This window comes from Dermochelys coriacea, chromosome 2 (genome assembly GCF_009764565.3).
Source record: "Dermochelys coriacea isolate rDerCor1 chromosome 2, rDerCor1.pri.v4, whole genome shotgun sequence".
Taxonomy (NCBI): Eukaryota; Metazoa; Chordata; order Testudines; family Dermochelyidae; genus Dermochelys; species Dermochelys coriacea.
Window position 1 is genome coordinate 76,026,499 of NC_050069.1, and position 19,332 is coordinate 76,045,830.

Below are 19,332 nucleotides of genomic sequence, written 5' to 3' on the forward strand. Positions count from 1 at the left end.
CCATTTAGGTGTTTTTTTCCTCAGCTCCCTTTTATTTATTTTTAAATATATGATAAATGACTGTACCATGAACATGCTCTTAAGCCTCACGCACCTGAGTTTAGTTCTTTCACCAGAGAAGACATGGTATTGGTAATAGAATCTGCTGCCACTAGTAAGTCATTTCTTAAATTTCGCCTTGTGCCTGAGGCAGGAAAAAGAAAAAAAAATACAAAGCTAAGATTTTTCTCAAGGGACAAATTATGGCTTTGTGTATGAAGAACTTTTAATCTTACACCAAGCTGCCAACATTATAATTTCAAGGAGTCAAGTCCTTCCAAAGAGGCACATGCAAAACTTATATGTAGAACAGCTTCGTTTTCTTACCCTGCACCCAACAGCAGCTCAACATCATGCTTCATTTATTCACAATGTCAGAAACTTGGAAGTTATTAATTACAATCAAACTCACATTTGTGGGGTGACACTAGGAGACCGGGGCTAAGAGATGAAATGTCTGGGGGAAGTGGACTGAAGTTATTTCTCCCTAAGTTTCCATGGCTCTGTTTACTGACTCTTATTGTATAAATATGGTCAATGTTGAAAAAACGTGATTGATTTCATTAGGCCTTATATGGATTTTCCTTTCCCACCCCTTCGTGGTATCTTTTGGAGCTCAGGAATCTTGTATTTTCCATAATTGACTCCCATTTAGAAAAAACAAACAAACCAACCAGCAGGGTCAGTGGAATGGGATGGGGGGGAGGGGGACAGTGGGAGCCAGCATGGAAATATTGGTGGGGATTCTGCCCCCCCAACTCCTGCACACCTGCAGATGGAGGTGAGAGGGGGACTCAGAGGGGCTACAGCAGCTGCTGAGCAGGTAGGAACCATAAGGACCACACTTTCCTTCCTGGAGCTGGCTGCTCCCCATCCGAGACTGAGTACCCCGTTTGCTCTCTCTTACTCCCCATTCACAGCAAACTTCTGCGTACTCTGAAAGCCACTACCCCCTTTGTCAACAGCCCTGTGCTGCTGTGACCCTCTTTCCAATACAGGACGGTCTAGATGTTGTTTCCTGCAGAACTCCTCAGTCTTGCTGTAAGCATCAATCAGGGAAGGTTATTAGAGAGCAAAGTGCACTTTTAGGGCTGTGATGGCTGGTACAGCGTGCTCCCAGCCTATGCTATCACAGAATCCCAAACTCATATCCTAGTGTAGTTGAACCAACTACATATAAATAGACTCAACCCTTAAAATCCTCACTAACTTCACAGGGGATGATGCATAGAAACTGGCAGGATTTGACATCTGGAATGTCTTTTAAACTGACGGCCATTAGTAAGTCAAAGCCTTCCCCCTCTCTCCCCCCTACACTTTGAGAAAAGTTGTAATGCCTTCTCAGCTTCACATCTATACAGACTTTTACATCTATTCTCTAAGAGAAAATATAGGAGAGCTAGTGGTCTACTCCATGGAGTGCCTTCACTATGGGCAAATTAAAAACTCTGACAGTACTACTGTTTGCTTAAAAAAGAATCCCCACATACCATGGTGTTTACCAGCACATTATACAAGGATTAGTCTTAAAAACTGCCCAGATTTGCCTTATACAACTAGAAGAAGATAAATACTGAGGATAAATTCTTTATATACCAAAAGTAGTAGTTTTTAAGTGTGATCACTGTACATATGAGAATATACTTTTACATTGCTGTTTCACTTTAGCAGAACACATTGCTGTGACTAAAAGCAGTTGCCTGAGGCAGCCCACGCATTATTTATGGATATTTTATTGTAGCTACTAAATTATCTCTCTTTGTCCAAGTTCTGAAAGAAACCACTCTTTAAGAGAGTGGTCTATGTCTGTACACCTTTCTCAGTTTTTTTAGGTTGAAAGAAGAAAATGTCACACTGTGTGTTCATTTCTCACAGAATACACGTTGAACAACCTGGTGCCATGGGACAAGGATCAATCCTCTAGCTGGATAGAGTTTAACATGAGAATTAACAAGTTCTTTAAAGGGAAAATCTTGATTGCACTTAGGGCTCAATCTTGTCATCAAATTCATGGATACAATTCCCACTGAAATTAATGGAAGTTGCAAGGGTGAGCAGAATTGAGCCCAGGAGGGCAAATTATGTTCTCAGTTACAGCAGGGTATATCTAGGGGGAGTCCACTGACATTCCAATTTGCAATCGTGTAATTGAGAGCAAAATTTGGCCCTTTGTGTTCAAGGAAAAGAAAAAAGGAAATTACAGGGATGCAAGCATTTGGGAAAGAGAGTAATTCCATGGGCGGAGGGATATTTCCATGTTCAGGTCACACAAAGTATTTACTTTCCTTTATATTTAGCATGTTATTTAACCTTTGATTTTAGAACTTCAAAGCAAACAGTCAGTGAGCAAAGGATGAATCTTCCATCCTTTTGCAATTTGACGAACAACATGGAAGGGGAATGAAAAGCGTACAGCAGCCGATGGCAGTGCTCTGGTAAACATTAGACACAATGGAAAAGTCCATCAGTTCTTAAGAGAAGCAGTACAATACTCCCTCCCTCTCACATCACCCCCCCCCCCTGCAAAGCCCAGCTTGTTGAACCAACTTACAATGGTCAATGATAAGTCTTTATTTTATGGCAAACAGATTGAGTTGCAATGGACAAAGCACTGGAATAGGACTCAGGAGATCTGGGTTCTATTCCTGGTTTGGTCACTGGACAGCTGGGTGACCTTGTGCAAATCACTTCTCCTCCCAGTGCCTCAGTTCCCCACCAGACACTTGCATATGCTCTTGGTGTAACTAACAACAACTTAACAATGCAACTTACTTTGTGCAAAAGCTTCTTGCACGTCTCCTCCCACGCCCGTCAGAGAGTCCTGAGGTGTATGGGTTGGGGTGGAGCAGGCAGAGGCAGACCTGATCGGCATAGGAATAGGTCGGCTGATAGTGTGACTGGGTGAAGATCGAGGGGAGCCTGCTCCTTGAGTCTGGAAAATAAGAACAAGTGGTTAAATAGGTCTTTACAAGAGAAAACACTCAGCTGTAGTCATCTTCATTCCATTCCTTAGCTTAGCTGAGTGAAACCTCAGCTGGTATCATGCAATTATGTAGAAAAATAGGGTAATATTAAATCAGTTGATGGAAACCTATTACACCCAACTTCTTGTAAGGAAACAGCTACGGCAACCTTTGGTAAAGATGTAGTATGTAGGAAAGATAGATTAGAAGCTCATCCTGAAACATGGCAGGCTAGGTTGGATATAAAAATTTAAAGATATTTCTTGTCTTTAAATCTAAGGTCTGGGACTTTTTTCCGTGAAAGAATTAAGAGTGTTGGCAATATTCAGACATTCTTAGGAAGACAACTCTTGCAGTCTGTAGGAAGTGGAAGGATGCTGGCACTAAGACAACTTTCAGTCTGGATAAGGAGTTGAAGCTACTCCTGGGGGTGTAATATTTCCATGTTAGCTGATCAAGTTCGTGCCCTTACACCTCAACCACTGTTACCAGAAGGGATCAATGCAATAAAGTTTTGGAATGTAAATTCAACCTATTAGTGAAATAAAATCTTACTCTCCCAAAAAAATAGTACAGATTTGTGCTTTTCTTTTTGGTTTGTGAGCTATTTAGCCAGCACTAAATCATTCAATTTCAAATTGTTCACTCCACAGGATAAACTCAGCCTCTCCCAAAGTATTGTTCAGATAGGCAATATAAATTCCTGTTATGGGCCCAGTAGCTGGAAGTTAAAATGTTTTAACACCAGTCATATAAAATGTCATGCTGTTAGCACCAGAGAGTTAGTATCATTTAACTGAAATTCAAGCATACGTTGAAAACAATAATTTTTAAAAGTGCAGCTGGGTGAGTGATACCAGGGGACACAGTGAATTAATGCACTTTTCCTTTACTGCCTGACAGTTCCTGGGAATATATGTCAACATAAGAAAAACAACCAAACAAACCATACCCTATTTACCATGATTAGGAATTGGGGTTCAGCAGGGGCCTATGACTAAGATGACACGAGTGTCACTAAACAGGAACCAGTGCTCATGTGTGTTAGTTTACAGTGAAAAATTACATTATCTCTAGTGAGGTTCCCCCCCGCCAATTTATTTGGATCTGCAGTATCAATTAAAAAAAATCAGTTGGATTCCTTAGCCCTTTCAGTGTCACATGCCTTTAATGTTCTGGTGACTGTTTCCTCAGAGATGAAGATCAGATATTGATAACTGCATGTCAAAAAATGCGGCTACAATCCTTTATAAAATTGGTCGACTTTTCTTTTTTTAGATTTGTAAGCCAACTTTTTTCTTCTAGATTTTGGCCCTAACCATGCCTCCCTTGCACCTATTGAAATAGGTCTGATCGGAAGAGAAGCAGCATTGTTATTGCTGGTTAACCTCCAACAAATCGATCAGGATTTTTTTTTTTTTAAACGGACACTGCCATTGCTGAAAAACAATGCTATGGAAGTTGACACTACAATGAGCTTAGCAGAAGAAGTTACCCGAGAGGTTTGAAGCAGGACTTTGCAAGGGAAAGTTACCATTATGTGAGACACTCATTTCTCACAAGAAATGGCAAGTATAATTTTAATATTTTCTTTTGGAGTTAAAACTTTTAGGAGTGAGGGGAAATTTGAACACATAGGGATCAGTGCTGTCCCTGCTTTCTGGCCCCTTCTGTCTCTTGTAGTGCAAAGGGAAGCCAAAGTAGCTGGTTCTGGCCAGCTGAGAATTCTGCCAGACCAGGGGAGTTTTCAGCTAGTGCTGACTTTGCATAACTAGTCCCCTGGGGACTGTTACGAGCTGGCAGAATTTAGAGTAGCCTGGTTCTCTAAACTCCACTGGGGCCATGCCCAGAGCAGATCAGACAAAACACCAGAGAGCAGCAAACTTCCTCCCTGCTCCTCCACTGAACAGATTTTGGCAGATTTTGTCCATAGTTCCATGTTGTACTTGTCCATTTTCTGTTTCCTTCCCACTGACTGGGAGGCTAAGGAAGAACAGAAAACCAAAAAGAACTCTCAAGGAAGTTGAAGAAAGTGCAGTTTATACAAATATTGTCCAATAAATCATACTTAAAGATGTTCAATAAATCATACTTAAAGAACTATCAAATCATATGATGGGCATTTGGATTGTCCATTAATTCCTTAAAATGATGAACATTTGGGCATTCCTTTTCTAGAATTTATCCTCACGGGGAACACAAGAAAGGAGAGGATACTTACCTTACAGTAGCTAAAGATCATCTAGGTGTTTTTGTCTCTATGGTTGTTGTACTGTAGCTCCACCATAGGACGTGAACGCACCCGTGCACTCTTAATTGAACACTGCAAAGTAGTAGTTGTAGGCCTGTGCCTATGCAGAACACCCCGTTCTCCAAATGAGGGGATATAGCGGATATATAGCAAGCCCACTGCTACTCAGTTCCTTCTCAGCCACGAAGCCAGAGACTCCACAGTAGAGGGGAAGGAGGGCGAGAGGTGGAGCACCCATAAGGACAAAAACATCATGAATAACTCAAGTTACTGTAAGGTAAGTAACCCCCCCTCCTCCTTTGAATATGTCCCTGTGGGTGCTCTACCGGAGGAGACTCCCAAGCAGTAATTCACAGAGGAAGTGAGTGCTGGGGAGGTAATCAAGACACTGTTTGCAGAACTGCATCGCCAGAGGAAGTGTCATCTCTGGAAGCAGGTAAGATGGCATAATGCTTGGCAAAGATATGAACAGAAGACCAAGTCACAGTCCTGCAGATTTATTCTATGGGAATGTCTTTTAGTAGAGCCATGGATGTGGATTGAGCTCTAGTGGAATGCGCTGTCACTGTGTATCCCAGTTCTTTCATAACAGGTCAAAATACAACCTGAAACCCACTTAGACACATGCTGCATAGAAACAGGTTGGCCCTTCATTCTTTCTGAAAATGACACTCCCAGAGTACTGAGGATGTAACCTCCCCTAGAGCAATTTATGTGACATTTGGAATTATTCGGGGTGGAAAAAGATCTACTTGTGGTAGAACCCTGGTCTGGCAGATGTTGTGAAAGACTGAGTCTTTGAAATATCATTCATGGTCTTGCCAGAAGCATCTGCTCAGGGAGTCTGCAATTGTATTCTGAAGGCTTGGCAGATTGACTGCTGATATGTCTATTCAATGGGAAATGCACCAGTTCCAGAGTCTTAGTGACCCTGCACATAAGGGTGGTACTGGTGCCTGTAATCTCCTCTTGGCATCCTATTAAACTGGTCACCAAACTGACTCCAAGGATGCCAGTAACCCCTTTGGAAGGTATAGTGAAAGAGTCCCCACTAGTCATAGTCCCTTGGAATGGCAGATTCTCTAGAATCCTCCTCAGCAGAGGGACTCTTGGGAGCTGGATTGTACGGTACTGGGATGGATTCTTGTACTGAGATCTCAGAGCTTGATAATTTGTTTCCTGAGCTAAGTACCTGAGGCATCAGGACCAGCTAAGTGCCTCAGGCATAACGACCAGTGAGGGGGCGGGTTTTCAGTCTGCAGGTGCCTTGGTAGTATCACTGAGGGGGCTCTGACAGATCTCTGCTGCAGTGGAGATTCAGGCTCATCTGCAATGATGAGATCTTCAGATGACAGAAACCTGGAAGGAGCTGGAGGGCTGTGATACCTATAGTTGAGGCTTGAGTCACTACCAGAGGTGAAATTGTGGATCAGTGAGATGGAGACTGCTGCACGACTGAAGCAAAGTCCTGCCTTACTTCAGAGCTTGAGAAAGAAGTCAAAACTGTGGGATGCACAGTGGCCCTATGTGTATCATAGTGCTATGGAGGATCAGGCAGTGCTGCTGTGGTAGGTTGTCTGGTAGAGTGCTTATCCAGATGAGGCTTCTTATGTGGTACTGACACTTTGGTACCAGACTAAGTTGGAGCCCCTACAGTACTCTTTTAAGGGATGTGTGGTCTCCCGAGTATGGGTCTTTATAGGGTGATCTACCCCTTTTCTTCATTTCTCTGATTGGGTAAGTGTGCTTCTTCCTTTTTGAGGTCTCCATGTCCATGGTCACAGATGAAGCTGGATGGGTGATTGAAGCCTGTGACGTTGAGGCCAATGAACAGGGGGTAGTAGGAAGTGGACCTCATTGGAGCTAGGGAACATTCCATTAAGAGGAGTTTTAGTTTAGCCTCCCTCTCTTTTGGACTTGCCTTTAAATCCCAGACAGACCTTGCACTTTGAGGGGATTTGGGAGTCAAACATCGCAGGCAACTCAAATATCTGTCACTGGGGGAAAAGACCTATGGCAAGTCTGGCACAGCCTAAACACTAGGGTCTTAGGCATAACAAATTGTGCTCCAGCACAAACAAAGGTACAGAAGGAGAAGCTGAAAGACCCCCTCCGGGAGCTGAAAAATAAATAAAATAAAAGTAAAGTAAATAACTAAAACAAAAATAATGAATAAAGAAAGGTGGGAAGCTGAAACAGCTAACAGCAAAGGCTCTGTCTTGAGCCACAGGTGGTCGAGAAAGCACAGAGTGGAGGTAGGCTTGTGCCTGCCTATATCCCCTTGTGTGGCGCACAGGGTGTTGTTCTGCACAGGAGCACTACTTTGCGATCTCCAATAAAGAGGGCATGGGTGCATGCACATCCTATGGTGGAGCACTCATAGGGACATATACTCAAAGAAGACCTATACACTAGAGCTCAACATTTTAAAATACATACTATAATCACTATACTGATCTGGTATGCAAGGTAAATAACGTACTGTTAACTGTAACTTTCATTTTCTGGAACAAGACTTTTGCAAGGCATGAGAAACTTTAGGTATTTGGGGTTTCCGTCTACTATGTAGATAAGATTTTTTTTCTTTTAACTATTTGGACAAAATCAACCCACAGAAAGTTGAAATATGTAAAGATCTAGAGACTTTATGGTTTAAAAGGTTGCAGCTATTCTTTATATTCTACTTTGCTAGATCAAATTCAGCCCAGATCCGTGGCAACTGAAGGTTACCACCATTGGATGTCTATCTAGTGGCATATGTGAAATGCAGTTAGTGGTCTTAGTCTAGTTTGCAGGAGACAGATGGTAAATGTCTGAAAAACTATGCTTACAATTGATGCTAAGTGACTGACTTGCTCGTAGTCTCAGCATAAAGGCCAAGGATGGAACTTCTTTTAATCCCTAGTTAGACCCACAAGATCAGGATTGAGGCATGTTGACAAGGGAGTTTGTGGAAAGCTGCCACTATCACTGAGGTGACAGAAGGCTTCAGCCTTCATTTGTTAACTGATTGCAGCTGTCAGCATCCAAGTGCCTTTTATGAGACCTTCATGTATCCGATTTAGCTCATCATACTTAGATCAAAGTGGTAAGGATTTTAATTATCCCTTTTTAGACTGGAAAATGGTTTATGTTACCTAGTGTCACACATAACTCAATATAATACATTTGAAGTGAACACTGTTTTTATTGAATCTGTAGTCCATTGCTCCCTCTGCTGGAGCTGAAACTAGCTCACATAGTATTATTTTCCTGGGTAGACTTTCGTGCTGTTACATTATAACATGACAACTAGGAAAACAATACATATGTGATCACTTCATTACCCTTCTGGGAGGAAGCGTCATTGTGGCAATATAGAAATGGAAAGTACATAAGCACTAGAAACTTATCAAGACCATTAATTCCAACTGAGTTACTCCATGGATGAATTTAGCCCTATATCTGTAAATAGCCTATGAAAGAGATCAATGGGGAACTTTTTATGGAAATGATGAGAAGTAGTGTAAATAATTAATTAGCATAATCTCCTGCCATTCTGAAAGTTCATTTAGTATTAAAAGGACCTGAATATTACACTGTAGAAAGCGAAAACATATTGTAATATCCTCAACATATATTTTTAATAAACACAATAAAAAGACTATTTTTGTACGATGCTTTTCTTTTTTTTAAACTGTTCACTTTTAGGGCATTGAATTTTCACAGATAATCCATTAACTTTATTAGGCAAAATTAAAAAGCAATAGACCTACTCAGAGGGGTCTTCTGATAGGTCTTCCCCTCTGGATTACAATCAGAACTGTCTTGCTGCAACAGATTCATTCTCCATCCCAAAATATACAAAACTGTTAGTCTAACAAGGCTGAGCACCAGCAACAAACAAACTGGTGCACGGCTAACCATGCATTCCTACTGTAGCCAGTGTGCATCAGACTGTTAATTGTACTGAGCACTGACTTCCTTTGTTGAAATTGAGGGGTTTCAACGTTGTGTTACAATGAACTATTCCTCATTATACTCCTCTTTTAAATGGGATTGCTGTCTGGGCAGATCAGGGATATATTTTTTTAACCTAATAACCTTGACAGTGTCCATTTTAATTCTAGAAAAGGCTACAAAACAATTTAATCTTCCAAAAGTCAATACTATTAATATAGACTCTCACACTGCTTTGAAAGTGAAGTTCTTGTTCTGAAAGGGCACTTGGTTGCTGCTGCCAGTGCCATATTTTGAAGATATAAAACCAAGATCTGGACTGCTTGTGGACAGGAAAAGTCCTCTGGCACTTTCCAAATGACTAGGGATTCCAAATCCATTATCCTGGGTTAATTACAACTCAGGTAATTATATTCTGCTTACTGAACTTACCTTGGTAGTTTCAAATGGCTATAAATGGTGGTGGTGTTCTTCACTCCCTGTTCTAAGTTGTGGTGTACTATGGTTGTATGCAGTTAAACAGTTGTTGCTTTTCACCCCTAAAGTGGCCTCATCTAGGCTATGTCTACACTACAAGTTAAGGGTGTGATTCCCAGCTAGCATGGGCAGCGGTGGCACAGGCTAGCTGTCCAGAGTATGTACTCACGGGGCTCAGGAAGGTTTGTACTTGGGGTGGCTAGCTCATGCTGCCATTACCACTGCCCCATTACCACAGCTATGCTGCTATTTGTAGGGTGCTAGCTCAAATGAGAGCTAGTGGATGTATGTCTGTGTGAGCTGGGAAACACACCTCTAGCTGATAGCATAGATGTAGCTTTACAGGAGTGAGAAAAAGATTCTATCAAGCCATTGCTTACTTCCCAGGGGGGACTGTGAGGTTTAATATGTAAAGTGCTTTGAAAGGCTCAGATAAAACATGTTAAAGAAGTGCAACACATCATCATTATCCTCAGTCCAAGGCATGAGCACACATTTCAAGCAGAAGGAATAATATAAACCATGGAATTGTAGCCCCATCGAAGAGTTAGTGAGACCTACAATAAGGTAAATAACTTACTCCCTTTTTCAGTTCTTCTTCCTAAAGAAAAATTGGATCATCGGCGTTAGATTAGCCAGGATTTAAGTGAAGAACAGAAAAATAAATGCAAACTTGGGAACAAGGTTAGAAGTCCTGGATTAAATAACGCAGGCCCCTGACCATTGGGGGAACAGCCCACCATAAAGAGCCCACAGGCAGGAAGGGAGCATGGTCATGTGTCATGGGGGGAGGGTTCCTCTGCATGCTGGGGTGAGAGCCAATGGGCCAGAGCGGGAAGCTGGGTCAGCTCCATGGGACAGGAACCACTGTAGGATGAGTGAGGAATGGGCTCACTCTCTAACAGACCTGGGGCCCTCGGCCCCCAGGGGCATGACCTGACCTCCCTCCCCCCAGGGCTTCTTATCCCTCAGGGACAGGACCCCCTCCCTCCACCCCCTGGGTCAGGGAAGGTTGGGGAGCCATCAATTACCAAAGGACACATGCTCCCAAAATTAGGGACTCCCTAGATTGTCTGCAATGAAGCACATTGGGGTCATAGTCTAATTTGAATGGCTAGTCATCCTCCCATTCTAATTATAGTACAACTCCTTTGTATCTGAAAAATGCACTGAGGCTGACCAACCCCGTAACTCAAGACAGAGCACGATTATTGTGCCAAAACTCAGTTCTAGACAATCATATTACTGAGTGCAAAGAGCATCCGTACTGGAGGCTGTACGCGCCACACCAGTTCCTCTCCTCCTCCCTGCCTGTTCCCTTCAAGAAAAACAAACTTCTGTGGAAGAAGAAAATATATGTCTAAAGGGAAACTCCACCACTTTGAGGAGATCTATTTCCCCTGCTGGGAGGACCCATTTTCAGTTGTGTGCTAGCTCTGATGGGCCATGCAGGATTTAAAGTGCCAGAAGGATAATGCGCGGCTGAGGCCCCTTTTGCAACTTGGGAAAGTAAAAAAGCATTTTTCAGCTTTCCTTTCTAGTCTCAGAAATACATTTGTATATTGCTGTCTGCATTTTTGAAATGGGATCCTTCAGGAAAGTGCTTTCTTTCTTTTAGTGTCTTTTACAAGGGATTTTTTTTCTTTTTTAGTGAAAAGGGCCAAGTACTTTTAAGAAGATCCTTTCAGAGTCCTATAGTCAGAGGGGCTGCGTTGTCAAATGGCATGGTCTGATAGAATGACTAATGAAAGGAACAAAGCTAAAGGAACTACAAAAACTAGCTCTGTACCATCAGCCAGGATAGGAAGCTATACACTGTACAGTGTTGGCATAGCTATTTACCATTAGGGATTAATTTGTTGTCTTCTGTACATCCACCTTTTCTATATTCAGTACATTTTCAGTGGAGCAAACTATAAATACACCAGAAACTGAGCATGTCATGAAAACCTTTGTTTTAATTATCTTTGTATGGCTGCTCAAGAACCTGATCAACCAGCGTTGCTGGATCTCGTCTCACTAATAGCAAGGTAGTACTGCACCACAGTGGGCTTTGTTTGCATATTCAAGTGAATTTCAATTATTTTTCAGTAATACTTTGTCTACTATACTGCTTTCAAGTGTTGTCCAATTTGTTTAGTGGTAGGATGACAACAAAAACATGGTGCTAATACAGGAACAGTATCAGTTGGGTACATTATTGATCCTGAAAACCTATGTATTAGAGTGGCGAAAGCTAAGAGAGAAAATTGATGGGAAACAAAGCTTTTGTGGGACGAAATATTCAAATTCTGTAGTATTTTATTAATATGATGAATCTCTCTTTCCTATGTGACACTCCTTGACTGGCCCCATGTCTATTTCCTTTGATCTTCAAGTGGAGCACCTTACCTTCAGTAGTTTCATGAGGCCTTCTAACTGTACCATTAGCTCTCTCCGACTTTCCTGAAGAGCAGACATCCTCTGCTCGAGCTCATCCTTCCGCTGTCTGAAAAATAAGTTGGGATCAAAGCTAATACTTCATAGAGTCAGCTTTACAATTTCTGAACTGCATACTTTTTTTTGAGTTCAACTGTGAAGAGTATATTAGGCTATTGGAAAGTGATCACATTCTCTAAATTCAATAAAAAGAAAAGGAGTACTTGTGGCACCTTAGAGACTAACAAATTTATTTGAGCATAAGCTTTCGTGAGCTACAGCTCACTTCATCGGATGAATGCATCCGATGAAGTGAGCTGTAGCTCACGAAAGCTTATGCTCAAATAAATTTGTTAGTCTCTAAGGTGCCACAAGTACTTCTTTTCTTTTTGCGAATACAGACTAACGCGGCTGCTACTCTGAAACCTCTAAATTCAATATAATGCCCAGAAATCAGGGGAGATGAAGGAACTTCCTAGTTTCTCAAAGTTAAGAATATATCCAGTATGCTGGTTGGGGTAAAATAAGTACTGACACTCTCCCCCCAAAACACCAAATGAGGAAGAATTTTTCAGATTCACACAATTAGTTTACATTTGGAAGAATGTTAGGAGATGACTTAAGGACATGAAAGTCTGGCAGGATTATTGACACTGGACAAGTAGAGATGGGAAAGACCAAGAGAATTCAGAAATTCAGCCAGAACAGCAGAGAGAGTTGTGGCTTTCAAGAGGCTGGAGTCCAAGCTACTACATGTTTTCAATTTTAACTCTGTTGAAAATAGCTTTCGATGCTGCAAGCCAAATTCTATGCTCATTTTGACCGTGTGAATCCTGAGTAACTCCATGAATGTTGGTGAGGTTACTCTAGCTTTAAGACCACTAACTTGGAGCAGATTTTGATTCTGTACAAGTACAACCTATGGTAATCTAAGCAGGAGAATGTGGTAAAATTCTGCCTTCAGCTACACAAGTCCAACTCTCACTGACAGCTGTGGGAGTTGCACCCATATAACAGAGGGTTGAATCAGGCCTATGGGATATACATAATCAGATTTTGGGGAGGTCTCTGTCATATTTAACCTGTAGCTGCTGCCCCCTGCAAGTTACAATATAATTGACAATACTATTTTAAAAAGTTATATTTTAGATTAGGTGATATTTTATACACTCTACTATATATCTAAGTCCCATATTGAGTCATCCAAATAAATGATACAGTTTATGAATGATAAAGTATGAATAAATGATACATTTCCATAATTCATCGCTTCAGGAATACCCGCATTGCAGTTAACTGTGTTTGCATACATATTTTATGGGCACACCTCAGGATATAGGTCTACACTAAACTTTTTTTTACCTAGAGTTAGTTGATTGCCAGTTATCTTGAGTTACATTTTGCGTAGGCTATTGCAAATACTACCCACATGGAAGTGCCAGTTACTAAACTGGGGAGTGTCCATGCTAGCATTTACAAAAGTGAGAAGTACCTCTAGTAACTGGCAATCAATTAACTTAAGAAAAAAGAAGTCTAGTGCAGACATATCCTTAGTTTTGAAACTTTATCCTCACAATTTAATAATGGACAGAAATAAACGATCAAGGGTCAAATTCTGCTCTCATTTATACCAGAAGAAATTGGAAATTCCTCAAAACCAGAACAGAATCTGACGCTAAATATTCTGGAGAATGGTTTCCTTGAAAAATTGAGGGTCATGTAAAATTCAGGTGTGGGTAAACAGACAGGTGGCCAGAGATATGTCTGAAGTGTGGAGATCAAATGCAAAAAGTATAAACATAAGGCAAAAAAAAAATCACTGCAAGGGACGTTAGATGCGTTCTACAGATCTGCAAAACTCCAACATTTCTTGATGTTATAAGACCCAAATTGTCAAACCATAATTGCTCCAAGTTCTGAAGTCAATGGGCTACATTCATAGCTGGAGTAAATAACTGTGGCTCCACTGAGTACTTTGCTGTTCTGCTGATTTATACTAGCTAAAGGTCTCACCCAATATCTTGTTCAATGTACAGGAATTTGGGATTTTGCCAAAATTGCACAGTTAAAGGAAAACCTTTTTACTCTTAACTGATGAGCATTAATCTGAACACATGCAAAGCAGTACTGAGCACAGATTTAAAGTTATCTGATTACTCTGACACTATATATTAAAAAACAGGAAAGATCTCAGTTGGCAGAACCCAGTAGAGGTGCCTTAAGACCATCCAGTGTCAGGAAATTTAAAGTAGGCTATGATGTTTTTAATCTGTGCTGCAAAATTCAATAGAATTAATCTTCTAGCTCTACATCAATCACTGGATTTAAACAAAAATAAAAATGGACTTGATTTGTCAACTGAATAGTAAATTAACATTCAGTAATATTTACTAATAATGTAAACATGTTTACAATAGATTTTAGGCATGATGCATAGAAGGAGCTACATGAATAGTATATTCTGTGATGTGTATTTTGATGACATTCAATTCTTATTTCTGAAGCTTTTGCTGAATGTCACTTGCCCAGCTGGAGAAGGCAATTCTCTATGCTACTACACTAGGTATCTAGAGTAACTACAGAGGCAAATCAGTCATAAGAAGAAAGCATTTCCGTTTCCAACTAGTTTATCTTAAATCATATTGCAAGTGTAATTATTAGCAAAACAAAGATTTATTTTCAGGTAAAAGAGGCTAAACATTTAAAACCATACAGCATCTGTAAACAAAGATTTTTCTGCACAGTTTCATCCTAACATTTCCTTCAGCTATCAGCTGGCTGACTAATGGTACCAGCAACAGGTTATTGCATGAAGGAAAGCTGCAAGGAAGTCCTCTCTTATCTTGTGCGCTCTAAAATCTCCTCCATTGAGAAGTTAATACGAAAGTTTTAACTCGAGAGGAAGCATTTACACACACTCTGTTCTCTGTATACAGGAACTAGTTTTAAATTATTCTGATCTGATGCTCAGTCTGGCTCTCACACTATGCTCTTCAGGATTGTTACATTCACTTTGGAGGGTGTTTATACTGAAGCTGGCCACTGTGACAATCTGGTCAACTGTCCTTCTAGTTGAAACAGCCAAGACTTTCTCGGTTGTTGAAGCAAAAATGACCAATGGAACCTTGCAAAAGGGCCATTTAATTCCTAGCTCTCACACTATAGTATGGTACATGGCTCTAAGGGAGCCTCACGATCTGGCCCAAAAGGTATTGGGGATTTTTTGGTAGAAGTATTTGTTCTGAAATAGCATCATTTCCCCACCACATGATTATGATAAGGTGTTATTTATACATATTGGGGCAAGACATGGTTCCTGTTTCAAAGAGCTTACAACCTAAGTACCTGGTCTGGCATCACTTACACACATGCTTAATTTTACGCACATGAGTAGTAAACGGGACTACTCACATGTGAAATTTTAAGCATATACTTCATTGTGTTCACACCCAAGGCCAATATTGAATCTAAATTAAACAGAATCAAAATTACACTGTTCATTTTTTTTAAATGAACAATGATGGGATAGGAATATTTTATGTATTTACCCTTATCTAGACAAATCTGTTTCCAGGAATTCTTCATGGCATATACACCTACCTCAGGAGTCGGAGCTCTGCAAGGAGAGTGGGGTTCTGTTGTGCCTTCTCTGGTGTGGGCTGAGATGCCTGCTCATGTTCAAGCCGCAGCCTCTGGATCTCCTGTAAGATTTCTCTTGGGGGAGGATAGAAAGTAAAAAAGACTAAAGGTCAGTGCATTTCCATAGAACCAGCCTAGAACCTCACTATTAGAAAAAAAAAAAAAAAAGAACTATCTATAGCTCTGAACCAATAAAGATACCATGACTAGGCTCCAAACATCAGAATATCTCAGCTTTAGTGAAATAGTCATCACTGGAACAGGTTTGCTGATGTTTGCTATAGTCCTAGAAAGAGAGCATTTCTGCAAGACCTTCAAAAAACAGACTATAAAACTAGAGACTGAATTTCAGATGCTCTGTGGAAAGCAGGGACATAGATCCTGGCTCAACTAATGAATTCCTCACCATCATTCTCTCATGTGAATATTCTATGCCCCACATGAAATCAACAGAAACTAGAATAATATCTATCCTGTCTTCTACATCAAATAAGGCACACACCGTTTGCACTTTTCAAAATGCCTTTAATTTAACTATGGATCTGAGAGACAGCAGCTCGTCAGGGGAATGTACATTTAATAGGATTTACTGTAACTGAATCGATGCATAAGAGTGCTAACAGAGCTGCAGAGCTTTGCTGAAGAGGGGTGAAGCTTATTGATGTTAGTGACAGACTCTTTCTTCATTATACTTTCATGGGCATCAGATACTCAGAAAGCAGACTTGAGCTATGAAAGACAAATTAATACTAGAGCTGGTGGAACTGTACTACAGTGAAAGAAGGTCTTTCGCAGAAGTCTGTGATAGAAAGGCATCTGTTTTTGGCCAGTCCTTATCTACCCAACAGTAAAAGCAGAGAACATAGAACAAAGCTCTGTATGACAATGTAAGTTACTGTTCAGTGACTTTGGGTCTGACATAGGGCCGGATCCTCAGCTGGTGTAAATCAATATAGCTCCACTAAAATCAATGAAACTAGGCTGACTTACTCCAATTGGGCATCTGACCCCTAATTCCAAACATAAGAATGGCCATACTGGGTCAGACCAAAGGTCAATCTAACCCAGTATCTGTCTTCCAACAGTGGCTAGTGCCAGGTGCCCCAGAGGGAACAACCAGAACAGGTAATCATCAAGTGATCCATCCCATCACTCATTCCCAGCTTCTGGCAAACAGAGACTACGGACACCATTCCTGCCCATCCTGGCTAATAGCCATTGATGGACCTATCCTCCATGAATTTATCTAGTTCTTTTTTGAACCCTGTTATAGTCTTGGTCTTCACAACATCCACAACTTCCCATTGTCTGTTTCCCAATTTCAGCTACGTCTGTATCAAAAGCCTAATTTTCTGCTAGTCTTTTTACAATTACTGCTTCTTTTATTTATTACACACAGATTGTGTTCTGGAGATTTTCATTTTCTTCTCTGTAAATAGAAACAGGGCACCAAAGATTTTTTGGTTTTGAAATCAGAATGGGATTTTTATTTTTAACCCTCTGCAAGGGTAACTGCAAATAGTAAAAATATTCACAATTACCCCACAGCATGCAACCATGTATTTTTAAAAACACAGGCTGATTCTGTAATGCCTTAAGAGTGGCTCACCACAATCTTGCCATACAGATATCGGTACTGGCTATCTAGGCAAGCAGTCTCCTATCTTGATAAATAGATACATCTAGATCTAGAGAGAGCAAGTACGCTGAAACAAGTGAGAAGAAATGTTAAAAACAAACAGACGTACACTGTGTGGTACTCAACAAAGGCAGACGTTTTCTGGATACTCTTACCGGTTCTTGTTTTCAAGTTCTGCAATCAGCTGTCTTTGTTGCTTATTTGCATCAATGGTGAAAGAGATATCCGAGGCACCTCTCTGCTGACCCTGCTGCAAAAGAGTTTGGCTGCATTATTAAAAATGTCCATGCACTCATCTGCACCTAAAGTGTGATCAATGGTTGTTCTATGAAATCTGCCTGCCAATAGCATCATAGATTCATAGATTCATAGATACTAAGGTCAGAAGGGACCATTCTGATCATCTAGTCCGACCTCCTGCACAACGCAGGCCACAGAATCTCACCCACCCACTATGAAAAACCTCACCTATGTCTGAGCTATTGAAGTCCTCAAATCGTGGTTTAAAGACTTCAAGGAGCAGAGAATCCTCCCTCAAGTGACCCGTGCCCATGTTAGACTTGTCAGCCCAGATTCTCAAAAGGTATTATTTAGACATCTAGGAGCTTAAATGCCATTGAGGACCTGGGCCTTCTACACTAAAATAAAAAAATAAATTAATAAATTAAACTAAACAAGAATCCATATTACAGCATGTTCCACCAATGGTGCAACAGAACAATTTAGTAATACCAGTGAAAGCACTAAGCTAGATAATGCTTGAATGTTTACCACCATGTCATTCCAACTTGTTCCAAGGATCTTTCCAGGAAAAACTGATAAAAATGCCTGACCCCATCTGCAGCAGTGGCTTTGCACTAATGAAGCTGCATGGTTACTGGCAGTTGCTATAATATGTCTCCTAATTGTTATGCTGTAGACAAGGCTATTGAGACTTGCAACATGAGAAAAAAGGAATTTCCACTCAAATAAAAACCAAGACAAAAATTCATCCCACTTCACCTCCCAAATAAAGGAAAGGACATTTGCTTTCCACTTGTCTCAAGAAACTTTAATTCTTCGAAAGAACAGCAGATTTCTCCATGTTAAATCCTCATTCATCATCCGCTTTTCATTCAGGCTGCAGTTCAGTGCATAGTCCATGTGACTGAATCTCTGATACACCTTCTACTGACACTTTCAGAAGAGCTGTTCCATAGTGTTTAATGTACAACAGAACCATTTTCCCATAAGGGGATTTCAAACCAATCTCACTACCGCTTTGTTGGAATACTCCCTTTGTCATGTTTCCCAGAAATAATCAAAAGTCACTGTATTTATTAAAAACATTTTATACATGGTGATGCACTGCAGGGATTAATACAGCCATTGGAAGCATCCTAATCAAGAAAGACATCCAAATAATTGTTTGGTCTTCCATAGTGTACAGATAAAGATTTAAAAATTGATCATTTGAGTTAGTGCCCTCAGCTACTGCAAATGGGACTGTCTCTCACTTTAAGAATGATCTGAAGTGTAACTTTGACACATGTGGCCTAATCTTGAGCATCTCCTCTACAGTACTTGCTGATTTAGCCCTCAAAAAGGAAATATATTCCTCTTCTTGCTAGATTCTGTTCCACATATCACCTAGGGGAAATACATTTCTGGTTTTAGTTAGCTACTTAAAATTTTAACACTTTAGTTTTTGTTACCTGTATAATTTTCCCACTAATATTCCATCTATCAAGGAAAACTGCAGCACATCCAAAGAGGAGACCTAACAAATAAACTGATATACTGTACAACTGAGACAGATATAACTGGGCCCTTTAGTCCTGCATGTCCAGCCTTAGCAATATGCTTGGCTGCCTGAAAAGCACAATGTTTTTAATAGGTTTTTTTAATCTTCCAGTTGGCTGCTAAAGTGAGCTTCAGAATTTGTGGTTGCCACATTTGTTCTGAGAGCTCCTGTTCACAGAAGGCCT

At 40.6% G+C, this 19,332-nt stretch overlaps 1 protein-coding gene across 17 annotated transcripts in view; it reads right to left on the reverse strand.

The window, feature by feature from the left end:
* The window catches only part of DTNA (dystrobrevin alpha), a 291,708-nt gene that overhangs the window by 14,202 nt on the left and 258,174 nt on the right, over positions 1–19,332 (reverse strand). For 7 of the 17 annotated variants that reach the window (XM_038391236.2, XM_038391233.2, XM_038391230.2 and 4 more), the window contains 5 exons: positions 17,521–17,615; positions 15,688–15,801; positions 12,061–12,157; positions 2,812–2,971; positions 95–184 (listed from right to left, as the gene is read on the reverse strand). In XM_038391236.2, coding sequence (XP_038247164.2) covers positions 95–184; positions 2,812–2,971; positions 12,061–12,157; positions 15,688–15,801; positions 17,521–17,615 — 556 coding nt within the window. Of the gene's footprint in view, positions 1–94; positions 185–2,811; positions 2,972–10,249; positions 10,271–12,060; positions 12,158–15,687; positions 15,802–17,520; positions 17,639–19,332 lie in introns of those variants that run through there. The other 10 variants (XM_043507894.1, XM_043507899.1, XM_043507898.1 and 7 more) reach the window with 3 other exon arrangements.